Genomic DNA, 14182 nt, shown 5'->3' with positions numbered 1-14182 from the left:
AGTTCTTGAAAGAAGAGGTGAGCGTGGGAGAAGTGCTGTCAGATTCAGACATCTGGCTCCTCAGGTAAGATTTATTTATTTGAAATGTACTGAGTTACTCCTAAATAAAATCCTGAATTTATTTTTTTTTTTCTGAACAGGATAGATTTTACTCTGGAGTTTCCTCGGCCTCTCATGCCAAATATGATTCTGGTTGGTGGGATCAACTGTGATCTGAGAAAACCCCTTCCAAAAGTAAGGGTCATCATCTGCATATTGTCGTGTTTATGCACTTTTATTGTACGGGCATGCTGCAGGCTACAAACAATTTGTAAGTGAAAGTGAAGTAGGTGAGACACAGGCGTTTCATAGAAATTTAGCATTTTTTTAACCCCCTTAAAACCAGAGGTGTCCCGTCAGGGCCTGCAAAGCCTTCAGTGAAGGTCTAAAATGTTCTAAAAAGAAGTATCTAAATCTCAGAGGTTTTTGTTGACAACCTCATAACTTATTCCAGAACGTAATCACACCAGTGATCAGGAACTGCCCCTCTGATTAACAGATGATGTCATCCATTATTCTCCAATTTGATTGGTTGGATCGTTAGCTCAAACGAGCATGGATCTAATTTGATTGGATGTTGTGCCAAAGATGCACACACAGACCCACACAGAGAGACAGAGAGCGTAGCGGGGGCTTTGCCGATTTCTAGTCTTGGATTTTGGGGGAAATAGCAAGTCTTTCCGAGTCAGTAAGCTAAAGTCGGAGTCAAGTCACGAGTCACTGATGTTAAAGTCTGGGTCAAGTCACGAGTCACTAATGTTAAAGTCGGAGTCATGTCATGAGTCACTGATGTTAAAGTCCAGGTCAAGTTACGAGTCACAGATGTTAAAGTCCAGGTTTAGTCACAAGTCACTGATGTTAAAGTCCAGGTCAAGTTACGAGTCACCGGTGTTAAAGTCCAGGTCTAGTCACAAGTCACTGATGTTAAAGTCCAGGTCAAGTAACGAATCACTGATGTTAAAGTCCAGGTCAAGTCACAAGTCTCTGATGTTAAAGTCCAGGTCAAGTAACGAGTCACTGATGTTAAAGTCCAGGTCAAGTCACAAATCACTGATGTTAAAGTCTGAATCAAGTCATGAGTCACTGGTGTTAAAGTCCAGGACAAGTCACGAGTCACTGATGTTAAACTCTGAGTCAAGTCACAAGCCACTGATATTAAAGTGTGAGTCAAGCCATGAGTCACCGGTGTTAAAGTCCAAGTCAAGTCACGAGTCACTGATGTTAAACTCAGAGTCAAGTCACAAGTCACTGATATTAAAATCGGAATCAAGTCATGAGTCACTGATGTTAAACTCTGAGTCAAGTCATAAGTCACTGATATTAAAGTCCAGGTCAAGTCACGAGTCACAGCCTTGAAAGTCCAAGTCAAGTCTAAAGTTGTCAAATTCATGACTCAAGTCTGACTCGAGGCCATGTCATGTGACTTATCCATACCTCTGCTATTTAACCAATATCAGTAAAAACCTGCCCAAGGCGCTCGTTAGTGCTGTTAAGATTGTGCTCCTTGCAAACTCTGCGCGTGCAGACTGTTAAAAATAAGGAACGAGTCAATCAGAGCATCTTTGTCTGGGCATCCGATGTACACATTTATCACGTGCACATCCCATGCATGCAGTAATCGCGAGCAGTCAGCAAGGAGCCAGTGCGCCCACCTTACTAATGGTTAGAGTTTGCCGTTATATATGTCTGTGTCTGTGCAACAAATGCAAATGCTTAATTGAGTTGCATTCTTGCAGGATCTGGAGCAGTGGGTGTCAGGAAAGCATGGATTTATCGTCTTCACTCTGGGCTCCATGATTGCAGACATGCCTGAAGAGATCACCTCAGTCTTTTTAGAGGCCTTCAGACAGATCCCACAGATGGTACAAGTGCACGTCTGAACACACGTTTTTTATGAATTTCAGAGAGTAACGTTCAGTTTTACACAGGTTATATGGAGGTACACTGGGAAGGTTCCTGACAACGTTCCAAAAAATGTGAAGCTGATGAAATGGGTTCCTCAGAACGACCTCCTGGGTGAGTCAGTTATTCAAACGTACCAACAAAATTTATTAAAGTGATTAATTGCAGACAAACTTGATGGAAGTTCTTTTTCACTCATAATTCAAACTCATTCATTCATCATGAATAAATGTACTCAAACTGTTTTTTGATTTTCAATTGACAGTATAGATTTAAAAAAATGTTTTAAATTTAGCAATTCAGGTTTGAATTTTTAATAATGCATTTCACAATTTAGGATTCCATATGTACAAATTTTATTGTTTCTTACATTCTATTAAATTTAAAGTTTTAAATAAAAGCATGATAAATTGTGCTTCAAATTTTTATGGTTTGTTTGGTACCATAATTCAAATGAAAATTTATTTTACAACTGTCAATTCAAAATGCAATTTGGTTATGCGTTTTAAAAATGGATTTTGCAAATGGCAAATTTATACCACAAAAACACATCTCAATATTTTGTCTTACTTTTTTTTAAAAGCAACATTGAATTAGTTGCATTTTAATTTAGAACAGTTTTTTGTGTCACAATTCAAATAACAAAACAGTGGCTAAACAAACCAGCAAATACACTTTTCACTTAGAAGGAGTCACGCGTTTCTGCCCCAAATTTCAAACTGAATGTTGGTGTCTCGTCTGTCTGGATTTGGGAAACTCTAATCCAGAGGATGGAAGAATTTTTCTCCTCACAGCTCCAAACACTTCTGTCGTAGAAGCCAAACTGTTGAAAGCAATCCTTTTTTTTGTCTCAGATAAGTAGGGTGCGTTTTTAGGGGCTGTTTTTGAATGCAACTTTATCTAAAATGAACCAATGCAAGGTTATTATAGTAGCTGGTTGAGTGAATGTCTTTGATATTTTCAAATGCCCTATCAAAGGAAGTGGAGGCGGGACTTTGCAATTGGAAGCAGGTGGGGCCCGCCCTAATAAGGAGACTGACAGGTGATGTTTTCAGTTTAAAGTTTGGAGCAAAAAAAGTGTGATGACCTCTAAAAGTAACTTTAAAATGAAGATAAAACTTATTGCATAATTTAGACCATATTAGTAACTACTGTAATATCTTATTGTGATGTTTTTTGCTTCATATTATTTTTCTATTTATTTTCAGTTATACTTTCTGTGATTTATTTTCTTTAAAAAGTGGGATTATTTCTTTTTAGTCCATATTTAAAAAACAAAATACAAATTATAAGAACTGTGGATGTTCTAAGTACTGTATGCACAATACATCATATTCTCAATAAAATCTCATAAAAAAAGGAAGATGAAACAGAAAACCAATCAAAATGTCATTATTAAATTGAATAATTAACTGCATAATACATTTTCTGACTTGCATATTGAATTGTCCTATGTAAAACACATTAATAAATGCATGATCAGATTGCAAAATTGGATCGTCAATTGAGAATTTAAAATTAGTTTGAATTATTTGAAACTAATAATTCAAGAATTCGTTTGAATTATTAGTTTAAATTATTATTAGACAGAAGTTCCATAAAACTGACATTTATTCATTTATTTTGAATGATTAAAGGTTTACATTTGTGGTAATACTGGGCTATTTTGAGTTACATTTGGGGATGTCACTCTCTTATTGGACATAATCTAAAGCATCTGCAGAGGTTTTCTGTGACTTTATGGTCTGTCAGTCTGGATCAACACTTAAATCCTAGTTATCCTTGAGGAATATCAGAAGCTAAAATTCCAGTAGCTGTGATTTTATATAAAAATACAAAAACTTGAAGATGTAAGCGATTTATCTTAGTAAAATTCACATTTCAATTGAAAAACAAAAACTTTTTGATGATATTATAATTTACTGTCAACCTGTGATACTTCTCCTTTTGGCCTTCTTCAGCACATCCTGGAGCTCGAGCGTTCATCACTCACGCTGGTTCTCATGGTACCTTTGAGGGTTTGTGTCACGGAGTCCCCATGTTGATGGTTCCGCTTGCGGGCGACCAGCCGGATAATGCAGCAAAGATGGTAAAAAGAGGAGTGGGAGTTGAGCTGGACATCACCACCATGACCACAGAAAGCCTCCTTCGGGGGCTGAACGAGGTCATCAATGATGCCAGGTGAGGAATCAAAAAGAGTTTTGGTTCTACAATCCATCATTCAAGTTGTAAGTGAAGCGTCGTCTGTGTGGAACCAGGTACAGGGAGAACATCCAGAGGCTGTCGGCTCTACATAAAGATCGTCCCGTCGATCCACTTGAACTTTCGGTTTTCTGGACTGAGTTTGTTATGAGACACAAAGGAGCGAAGCACCTGAAAGCTGCTGTGCACGAGCTCAACTGGATCCAGTACTGCCTGGACGTCCTAGCACTGCTAGCTGCTGTAGTGCTGCTGTTTGTCATCCTGACAGTGAAATGTATGAAGCTGTGCTTACAGAAGCTGGGGAGGAAGAGGAAACAGGACTAGGACTAGATAACTTTTTAAGGAGTAAATGACTGAGAGAATAATGATAGCATAAAATACAAAGTCCTGAAATATGTAAAGTACTCAGTATTCAATGAGTTAAGACTTTTTGCGGATAAGTAAAAATACCCAAATTTGTGGTTCCTAAAAGTTTATGTTTGCTGTGGAATTTTTAAATGAATTCTTCCTGGAAATAAAAAAGCTAAACATTATTTTCTGTGAAATGAATCTTAAAAGTATTTATTCATGAGTGAAATCAGATCAGCCTCAGCACAAACTTAAAGCAAAGGTTTAAAATCTCAATCTGAATAGAAATCTTAAAAAAAAATAAAGATAAACACTGTAGAACTGACTATTTTTTTTTCTTTCTCCCACAAGAACGTTCATTAGAGGTCATTTGATGACCAAATTGCCCCTTATGTGCAACTGTGATGGGTTGTCTATCTTCTGTGGTCATTTGACAGACCGGTAAACTGGTCAATTATGAGCCCAATTTAAAGGACAGAAATAAAAAGCTACAAGTAAGAAGGTCTTTGAGTTCTGAGGTTTTGCTCATTTTTCAAAACTCAGGAGAAAATCCAGAAAAACTACATTTTTTATAGGATATTGTGTTACAAACATCTTTTCCTAATTTGACCCCATAATTTAAAAAGTTTAAGTTCATATTTTTTTTCATACGTTGCTTCATTAATTTTGTCACAATATCCTAGAAATGTTTAGTCCAAGCTTAAGCTGATGGACACAGTGGAATAGTTCTGTAGGTGGAGACAAAAAGTCTCAAGAACTCAAAAGTCAAAGTTTAATTTTGTGTCTTTCGTGCACAACAACCCCCCTAGTTAACAGTTCTTAAAATTACAAGAAAAAAAGAAACAAAAATAAATCAATCAATGAACAGATTAAATTTGTCTGTCTATTTTTATAAAAAAATCCATTCAAAAAGACATGTTTTCTCAAAATAAGAATATTTTGCTGTTTAAAAACTGTCTTAATAAGATTGTTTTTTTTTTGCAAGACAGAAAATTAAACATTTTTTCTTGAAACAAGGGCCTTTTTTTCTTTTCTTAAATTTCTTTCTTTTTTTTTTTGCAGTGTTCTTTTCTTATTTTGTAGATTTTAAGCTTTAAGGAAATGAAAAAATGTACAAAAAGGAAATTGTAGGAGGTGATCAAAAAACAACACATGTGGTTTTCGTCTTAGCTGTTTCCTGCTATTACAGCGCATGTATCAGGTTTTAGTTTTGCCAGCCACTGAATGCTCCAGGGCACCAAGTATGGCAAGCAAAAGTGGTCATAAATTGCCAGGAAAAGGGCTTTAAAAAACACCGTATTGACCATCAAATTCAGCTTTTTACACACGTTTTAAAAGTAGCACGCAAATTACGCTGTCTTGTGTTGTCCCAAGATGGGAATAGGAGCCATATACGTGATTGTAGTTCACCTTACTCCCAGTAGGGGGATTTTGTATTTAAGGGAAGATGTCACAAATGTTTGTCAGATGTTTTGGCCCAGAGGGGCAAAGGGTTTTTGACCGCACGCAGGCTTGTCATGTCATACACATGCATGTATGCACAGGTAATATAGCAGAAAATAAATGTCAAAATGAGAAATGAACATTTAATAACTGGAGCAAACAAAAAATGCGCATCAACCTCACTCTGGGTCAAAACACTCTCAGTACCTGAGTTTTAGGCTTAACTCCTTTAACAACGGGTGCAAAAAGTAGTTTATTGTGTACAAACTGCACATCCAAAACACATTTTTGTTGTGTCAAAAACGTCATTATGCTTGAATAAAATGGCAAAAGCAGACGGGCAGTACCATCTTTATTGTCTGTGACAAAGAAAGTCTGTTTTGATATTTTTAAAAGTTTATGATTGTAATTCTTTCTTGAAAAAATAAATAATAGGAAAAAGAGAAAAAGCAAAACCTGCAATCAAAATAATAGTGTTGCTAAAAGTCAGGAAAAGAAAAAGAAAGTAAGCAATAAGGAAACGGCTGTGTGTGCCATGGAATTGAACTCACAACTCCTGCATGAGAAAAAAACGAAGTGCATGTGTTTTAACCAGTAGGCCACAGCAGAGAACTAGTACTGCTTGTCCGCCTTAGACATTTTATTCAAAAATAACAGTGTTTTCAATGTGACATAACAAAACCATGCTTTGGACACATAGTTTTGAATGAGCAAGGACACACGATTTGCATACGAAAAAACAAGGCTTTTTACCCCCGTCTTGGTCTACACAAGACGGTGTAATTTGCATGCTGCTTTTAAAAACGTGTGCAAAAAGCTGCGTTCTCGATGGCCAACACGTCATTTCTTTACAGTGCTTTTCCTAGCAGGTTTATGACCGCTTTTGCTTGCCATACACTGCACCGAACATGTCACGTGACAAAATTATTTTTGCACAAAACATTTTACATCTTGATGCCAAGTGCTGCAGTAAAGTCAATTACTTAGTAACTAAACAGCAGACGAGTCCATCCTCTACATCTGATAACTGCTCTGATCTTTATAAGGACTTTGAGCATGCAAACACAACTACACAAACACACAGGAATTCTATCCATACAGGAAAGGCGGGAGGGGAAGGCATTGTTTTGGGTGGAGCGTCAAACATCAGGAGTTACTCTCTGCATTTTGGAATCAGTGTGGATCAAGTTAAAAGGAAGAATGAGGACGTTGTTTGTGCTCCTGCTTTTATTTGCCTCTGTGGAGGTGAGAGCTGCTGCATCTGAACCGAAAGCAGAGAAAACAGAACAGACCAAAGCCTCTTTTTCTGGTAAACTCCTGGTGGTGCCCATGGATGGGAGCCACTGGGTGGGCATCAAAGCCATAGCGCAGGAGCTGGGTCGCAGAGGTCACAGAGTTACCGTGGTGATCCCGGAGGTCAGCATGCGCATGGGCCCGGGGAAACACTACGACACTCGGACTCACACGGTTCCCTACGGACAGGCTCACATCGATGCTATCATGTCCATGCACAAGGACATCCTTAAAACGAATCAACCTTTCATGGAGAGGATGCAGACCAAATATCACCACATCCTTCAAATAATAGATTTCATTCACGTCACCGCAGAGAGCCTCCTGTACAACGACACGTTCATCTCTTATCTGGCTCAGCAGGTGAGTGAAAGTACGGGTGCTTACATCCTGTCAATGTTTTTATGATGTTGAAACTTTCAATAGTGCACAAGTGAGCCGCTATGTTCACTTATGGTCAAGTCATGTCCTGCACCAGTATTACTCGGTTTACAGCAGCATGAAGCTCTTTCTGTTTACACATTAAAACGTCTGATCTCTTCTATATACTTCTAAAATCTAAATAAAAAAGGAAAATTATCCCCTAACAAAACTATGTGTACTTTAATGGCATATTTGCCGTATTTAGCAGTTATCAAATGTCATTTCATAGTGAGGACACAGTTACAGTTGTCAACTTTGAGGTTAAATAAAGTGATTTTGGTGTATAATTACAGGGAAAACTAACAAATTCTTGTAGTCCTCTACTAATCTCCTCACAAAGATACGGCATAAGAGCCCGCCAGGAAGGTATGAGCAGCCCCGCCCCCCCATCCTTTTACTGAGGAACATGACATTTCTGTCGGGAAAAGATTTCAACCAGTCGCCAGTTTCGCAAATGTCTTGGGAAAATATGAACATCTTTTACTGAGCTGCCGTTCGCATTTCCGTGGTCAAATCAGCCGTCACTGGATTTTTTTTTTCTGCGAGTTTTATACAAAACTTACAGTAGCAGGTCTGTGCTCACTCCTTAAGACTCTGCAGAGCTTTAGGAAATGTGATATTATTGCTCTTTATGAATGCATATTACTATTAAAGCTTATGATAATTATGTGAAATTGACTGTGCATTATTGTTTTCTGTATTTTAGAAATCCAATCACAAAATCTCTTGTAGCACTGACATAAAATTGGTTAATTTAGGCTGTGGATGAATCCCAATCATCAATTTAGTACATTATAAATCCTTCACAGACTTACTTAGTACTTTAAACAAGGGAAATATAGAGCATTTTTACTGTATAGTTTTTTAGGAAATCCACTTATAAATTATCATAAAAGGTGCAACAAAAAGGACACCAGTTAACTGACTTTGGCTGAGAATATATCTTGATTGTAAATTTAGTACATCAACATTCCTTCACAGAACTACCAAGTACTTCAAGGAGTACTAGTCCTGAATATATGAAGCTTTTTTACTGCATAGTTTTTGAGAAAAGTACACTATGAAAGGTCTAATTTCAACATCAGTAACCTGACTTTGGCTGAGACTAATTCTTGATTCTCAATTTAGTACATCACCATTCCTTTACAGACTTACTTTGTACTTCAAGGAGTACTACTCCTGAAAATATGAAGCATTTTTACTGATTAGTTATTGAGAAATACACATCTAAAATACAAAAAAAAAATTATCATTTTTTTCGTCGGTTAACAGACTTTGTGTGGGACTAATTCCTAAGTTTAAATTTAGTACATCACTATTCCTTTACAGACCTACCTAGTACTTCAAAGAGTACTAAACCTGAAAACATGAAGTATTTTTACTGTACAGTTTTTGAAATACTATAAGAATGTCTGATTTTTTTCATCAGTTAAAAGACTTTTAAAACATTTAAAACTTGTGGCCAGCATAAAATGTACACGAATGATTGCGCTTGGACACATGTAAATGTGTGCGTACAATACAGCAACGTGTATGTTGGCCACACTTAAAACGCTTGGCCAAGAAAAAAAAAAAAAAAAACCTTGGATGCACGAAAAAAAGTATACAGAAGTGTACTTTGAGTGAACCAAGAATATACCTTATTTAAGAATTAAAAGATAAAAAGCCGTGAAGCAAAAGTAGTAAATAAACTTCAGAGAAAGGAGTTATGCACAAAATGTTCGTAATTTAACCTAAAATTTGTAGAATTATTCTGTATATGCAGGAAAAATATACATATGTAAAGAGTAATATGTAAGAAGCTATGCTGTAAAAGTACAAGTGCAGTAAAAGTACACATATCTTTATGAGGAGATAGTACGGGATTATTCAAACAAGGATTTGTTAGTTTTTCTTGGAATTATGCAGCAAAGTCGTTTTATTTGACCTCAAAGTTGACAACTGGAACTGTGTCTTTACTATGAAATGACATTTAATAACTGATAAATGATACAAAAATGTAATGAAAGTACATGGTTTTGCTATGAGATAGTTTTTTCGTTTGCATTTCTGTTTTAGTTGTATTCATAACAGATGAGACATTTTAATGTGTCAACAGAAAGAACTCCCATTGAGTTTTATGCTCTGCCGTAAACCGTGTGATACCGGTGCAGGACCGGGTTCACCATAAGAGTGACTCACTTGATCGGAGTCAAAAAGACGTTTGGAATCATTTGGACCGAATGTGCTAGATAATTTCCTTCTTTGCTTTATTTTGATGTTTTTCTTGTATTATTTAAAGCCCATTAAGAACAATTTGATGGGGATTAGGTTTTTATAAATAATCTAGTTTGAACTTTAGATTCTGTGTTGCCATGTTTAGAATATATCAGCAAAAAGTGATGCATTCCCTATTTCAAATCTTTCATACAGGAATTTGATGCTGTTCTGACAGATCCCATGGTCCCGACAGGCGCACTAATAGCTCGGAAATTAGGTCCTCAGTTTGCAAAGTATTTATTTCATGCTGCTGAATAGTTTGTCAAAGATCTAACCTTAATCTCCATCAGGTCTCCCCACCATTAATCTGCTGAGAGGGATCCCTTGTTCCTTAGACATACAATCTGCAGGCTGTCCCTCTCCTCCATCGTTCGTTCCTCGGTTATTTACCGGCCTCACAGACAAAATGAACTTCAAGGAGAGAGTTATCAACACTCTGGTGAGTTCCGTGGCAGAAAATGTTTTAAAAACTCATCTGGTCTGTTTAGGTTGAATCTAACTTCAAGTGCATTAACCAATTCTGTTCAGGTGGCTTTAATAGAACCTCTGTTCTGTCGGCTGCTGTACTGGCGCTTCAACAATATAGCTCATCAGTTCTTGAAAGAAGAGGTGAGCGTGGGAGAAGTGCTGTCAGATTCAGACATCTGGCTCCTCAGGTAAGATTTATTTATTTGAAATGAGTTACTCCTAAATAAAATCCTGAATTTATTTTTTTTTTTTTCTGAACAGGATAGATTTTACTCTGGAGTTTCCTCGGCCTCTCATGCCAAATATGATTCTGGTTGGTGGGATCAACTGTGATCTGAGAAAACCCCTTCCAAAAGTAAGGCCCATCATCTGCATATTGTCGTGACTTTTATACAGTTACGCTGAGACACAAAGCAATAAATGTTTAATTGAGTTGCATTCTTGCAGGATCTGGAGCAGTGGGTGTCAGGAAAGCACGGATTTATCGTCTTCACTCTGGGCTCTGCGATAGCAGACTTGCCTGAAGAGATCACCTCAGTCTTTTTAGAGGCCTTCAGACAGATCCCACAGACAGTACGGTCTGAACACACACGATTTTTATGAATTTCAGAGAGTAAACCTTCAGTTTTACACAGGTTATATGGAGGTACACTGGGAAGGTTCCTGACAACATTCCGAAGAATGTGAAGCTGATGAAATGGGTTCCTCAGAACGACCTCCTGGGTGAGTCAGTGTAGTCCTGCACATGATCAAAAACTATTTAGTTTAGTGTAGCAAAATGTTTTATACATTTTTTTTTTTCAAACAGTTTGTTACAAACTGATTAATTCAAGTATTTCATGACATTTTTTAAATTAATCTTAGACCATGTTATTGTTGTGTTTTTTGCCTTTAAAATGTCATTTTAGTTTTTTATTGTTCAAGAAAGTGTAAGAAAATAAACTGCATAAAAGAAAGAACACCCTTTTTTCTTGAAGCACGCATTAAAACAGATCTGACTCTCCAAGTTATATATTTATAAATATATTTATAAACTAACAAATCTTCACGTAACTTTTTGATGATCTAATTTACTGAGATACACCTGTGGTCTTCTTCAGCACATCCTGGAGCTCGAGCGTTCATCACTCACGCTGGTTCTCATGGTACCTTTGAGGGTTTGTGTCACGGAGTCCCCATGTTGATGGTTCCAATTGCGGGCGACCAGCCGGATAATGCAGCAAGGATGGCAAATAGAGGAGTAGGAATTGTGCTGGACATCACCACCGTGACCACAGAAAGCCTCCTTCAGGGGCTGAACGAGGTCATCAATGATACCAGGTGAGGAATCAAAAAGAGTTTTGGTTCTACAATCCATCATTCAAGTTGTAAGTGAAGCGTCGTCTGTGTGGAACCAGGTACAGGGAGAACATCCAGAGGCTGTCGGCTCTTCATAAAGATCGTCCCGTCGATCCACTTGAACTTTCAGTTTTCTGGACTGAGTTTGTCATGAGACACAAAGGAGCGAAGCACCTGAAAGCTGCTGTGCACGAGCTCAACTGGATCCAGTACTACTGCCTGGACGTCGTAGCACTGCTAGCTGCTGTGGTGCTGCTGTTTGTCATCCTGACAGTGAAATGTATGAAGCTGTGCTTACAGAAGCTGGGGAGGAAGAGGAAACAGGACTAGCACTATCACAGGACTTTTTTTAAAAAATAAAAGAAATATTTTTTAATTATTTCTCGTCAGTAAAAGCCTGATCGAGTAAATGTTTACAATAAAAACACTTGATGAGTAAATCTACATGAGAATCAAATGTTTATTGACAGAAAACACAGAGAATTCTTTTTCAGTGGCCTCCCTTCTTAGGAGGAAAAACAGCGTACTCGATCGCCAGAGCGACTGTGAAAGCAGCAAAGCCCCATTTAAACCCTCTGAGCAGAACGTCAGACAAGGTCACGGCCCGAGCAAACCCGCCCGAGTATCTCCACGCCTCGTTGCTGTAGAGATACAGAAAAAGAAAAGTGTTATGGGACATATTGAACTGAATAAATACAGTACATATTGGTATGAATGCTGACCGTGCCCATGGGTCCTTCAGGCCTCTGGCAGCCAGCCTCTGTTGGGTGAACTCCAGCGGTGTTCCTTCGGTTTTCCACTGCTTCCAGTCCGGCATGGACAGCTTGCTGTGGCCGTGGTCTCCTCCCATGCTGAACACATACACATTACTCTTGATAAAACTATTTTCAACACATTTCCTGTATTTGATCAATGATAAACCTAAATTTTATCATTTAAAACAATGATCATGACTTTTTAACAGAAAAAAGTTAACTTTTTTTTAACCAAGTAATACTGCAACTTTTTAAAAAGGGGACTTAAAAACTGAGATTTTCTTTTAAACTAACTCAGAATGTAAGGGTTGGGGTTAAAAACCTTCTAATGCAAATTAAATTCACTTTGAGAAAAAACTTTAGGACTGGATTTTTACATAATATCTACAAAAACACAGAACATTATGAGAGCAAAAAGGCATCTAAAGTTTATAACCTTGTAAACAAAAGGATAAAATCAATATATAACAACTACATTTTCTGATGATAAAAGCTATTTAAATCTAATAAAAACTTGCAAGAATTCTGTATTTTTTTAACCCATAAATCTATGCTTAAAAAGAGAAAAACACAACTTTGATCATCCTCTAACTTACTTCTAAGCTAAACTGATATTTTGTAATACTGTAGGAGGTATGTAAAAGTCAGGGCCGGGGGCCGGATCCGGCCCTCCAGATCATTTTATTTTATTGGTTTCAATGGCCTGATGTTATTTACACTTATTTTTAACTTGTATAATTTTTACAAAATATACTTTTATGGACAGTAAAATATTCAAAGTTATTTAAGGTTTAAGTGGCGTTATTCTGGAAAAATATTCCAGCCTGTTTTTCTTTAGAGTTATGTTCAAAAGTTACGTTTTTAAAGTTTTAAATTTTTTTGTTTTAGCGTGTTCAATAATGTATTAATTTCAGCCCTCAACCTTAGCTGGATTTGGGATTTTAGCCCCCACTGTGATTAAGTTTGACACCCCTGTAGTAGGAGGACTTTTATTAATTTTTTGTCAATTAGTTAACAGAAAATGTGATAAAAAGTTTTAAACCCTGCGGGGTTGCATTTTATCATATTTAAATTGAGTGAATTGGGTGACTGTCTTTACAATACTTGTGCCAGTGAGAAACAGAGCATGGCTCCATACTTTGACTCAAAAACTAGTTCTACATCCATATTTATTTACATATCAAATATATGTCAACACAAATTAATTCCTGATGTAACAGAACCTTGAAGTCGAGTCCCAAAGTAAACATTTCGTGTCATAGTTTTATTGGTAATTTGTAACTATTTTGAAGTAGTTCAGTCGACGTGAAAGGTTTAAAGTGGCATGTTTAAGTGAAAAAGAAATCGGCTAATGTTACGGTACTAGCTAATCGTTTTCCAACAAGCCATTCGTAAATATAAACAAAAATTGTTTATTTTTTCTTTTATATGATCATATTATCTTATTAAAATTTACTCTTGATAAAAGTGAAATGTAAATTTGATCAATTTAAGCAGTAATAAACAAAAACGTACCCGAAAGGTTTGTTGTGACCTCTGAAACACTGCGACAACTGCAGCTGGTTTACAGCAGAAGTACGGTAGCCTGGTAGGGTCAAATCTTCGACAAAGCGGAAGCTCGATTTTCAGCGCGCCCTCTGGAGTTTAACATATACATTAAACTTATTAAACCTACTTGGACATAATATGGCACCGTAAATGTTAATGCTTTC

At 37.0% G+C, this 14182-nt stretch overlaps 3 protein-coding genes across 3 annotated transcripts in view; 2 read left to right on the top strand and 1 right to left on the bottom strand.

Moving 5' to 3' along the window:
* LOC112141787 (UDP-glucuronosyltransferase 1A1) overlaps positions 1 to 5340 on the top strand; it is a gene marked incomplete at its 5' end in the record, with an annotated part of 6294 nt that extends 954 nt beyond the window's left edge. The window contains 6 exon segments of the mRNA XM_024264952.2: positions 1 to 64; positions 141 to 234; positions 1776 to 1901; positions 1968 to 2055; positions 3903 to 4122; positions 4200 to 5340. Of these exon segments, the coding sequence (XP_024120720.1) occupies positions 1 to 64; positions 141 to 234; positions 1776 to 1901; positions 1968 to 2055; positions 3903 to 4122; positions 4200 to 4467 (860 nt within the window).
* A 1698-nt stretch (positions 5341 to 7038) lies between these two features.
* Positions 7039 to 12159, top strand: LOC112141786 (UDP-glucuronosyltransferase 1A1). The gene is made up of 9 exons (XM_024264951.2): positions 7039 to 7590; positions 10063 to 10126; positions 10200 to 10348; positions 10438 to 10565; positions 10639 to 10732; positions 10825 to 10950; positions 11013 to 11100; positions 11478 to 11697; positions 11775 to 12159. Exons 1-9 carry the CDS (start codon positions 7135 to 7137, stop codon positions 12043 to 12045), a joined length of 1596 nt encoding a protein of 531 aa, XP_024120719.1. The 5' UTR covers positions 7039 to 7134; the 3' UTR covers positions 12046 to 12159.
* On the bottom strand, positions 12156 to 14107 carry LOC112141788 (NADH dehydrogenase [ubiquinone] 1 beta subcomplex subunit 3-like). The gene is made up of 3 exons (XM_024264953.2): positions 13986 to 14107; positions 12438 to 12566; positions 12156 to 12356 (listed from the first exon to the last, which is right to left on the bottom strand). Exons 2-3 carry the CDS (start codon positions 12563 to 12565, stop codon positions 12206 to 12208), a joined length of 279 nt encoding a protein of 92 aa, XP_024120721.1. The 5' UTR covers position 12566; positions 13986 to 14107; the 3' UTR covers positions 12156 to 12205.
* Between the last annotated feature and the right edge of the window lie 75 nt (positions 14108 to 14182).

This window comes from Oryzias melastigma, unplaced genomic scaffold (genome assembly GCF_002922805.2).
Source record: "Oryzias melastigma strain HK-1 unplaced genomic scaffold, ASM292280v2 sc00786, whole genome shotgun sequence".
Lineage (NCBI taxonomy): Eukaryota > Metazoa > Chordata > Actinopteri > Beloniformes > Adrianichthyidae > Oryzias > Oryzias melastigma.
The sequence above is the reverse complement of the archived record's forward strand: the minus strand, read 5'-3'. Positions and strand labels throughout refer to the sequence as shown.

Bases quoted from the DNA above. Each gene is read 5' to 3' on its own strand.
- LOC112141788 (XM_024264953.2), bottom strand. From the start codon at position 12,565: ATGGGAGGAGACCACGGCCACAGCAAGCTGTCCATGCCGGACTGGAAG. The intron at 12,357-12,437 runs GTCAGCATTCAT...GTATCTCTACAG, and splicing joins CTGAAGGACCCATGGGCACG to CAACGAGGCGTGGAGATACT.
- LOC112141786 (XM_024264951.2), top strand. From the start codon at position 7,135: ATGAGGACGTTGTTTGTGCTCCTGCTTTTATTTGCCTCTGTGGAGGTG. The intron at 7,591-10,062 runs GTGAGTGAAAGT...TCTTTCATACAG, and splicing joins TCTCTTATCTGGCTCAGCAG to GAATTTGATGCTGTTCTGAC. The intron at 11,101-11,477 runs GTGAGTCAGTGT...GGTCTTCTTCAG, and splicing joins TCCTCAGAACGACCTCCTGG to CACATCCTGGAGCTCGAGCG.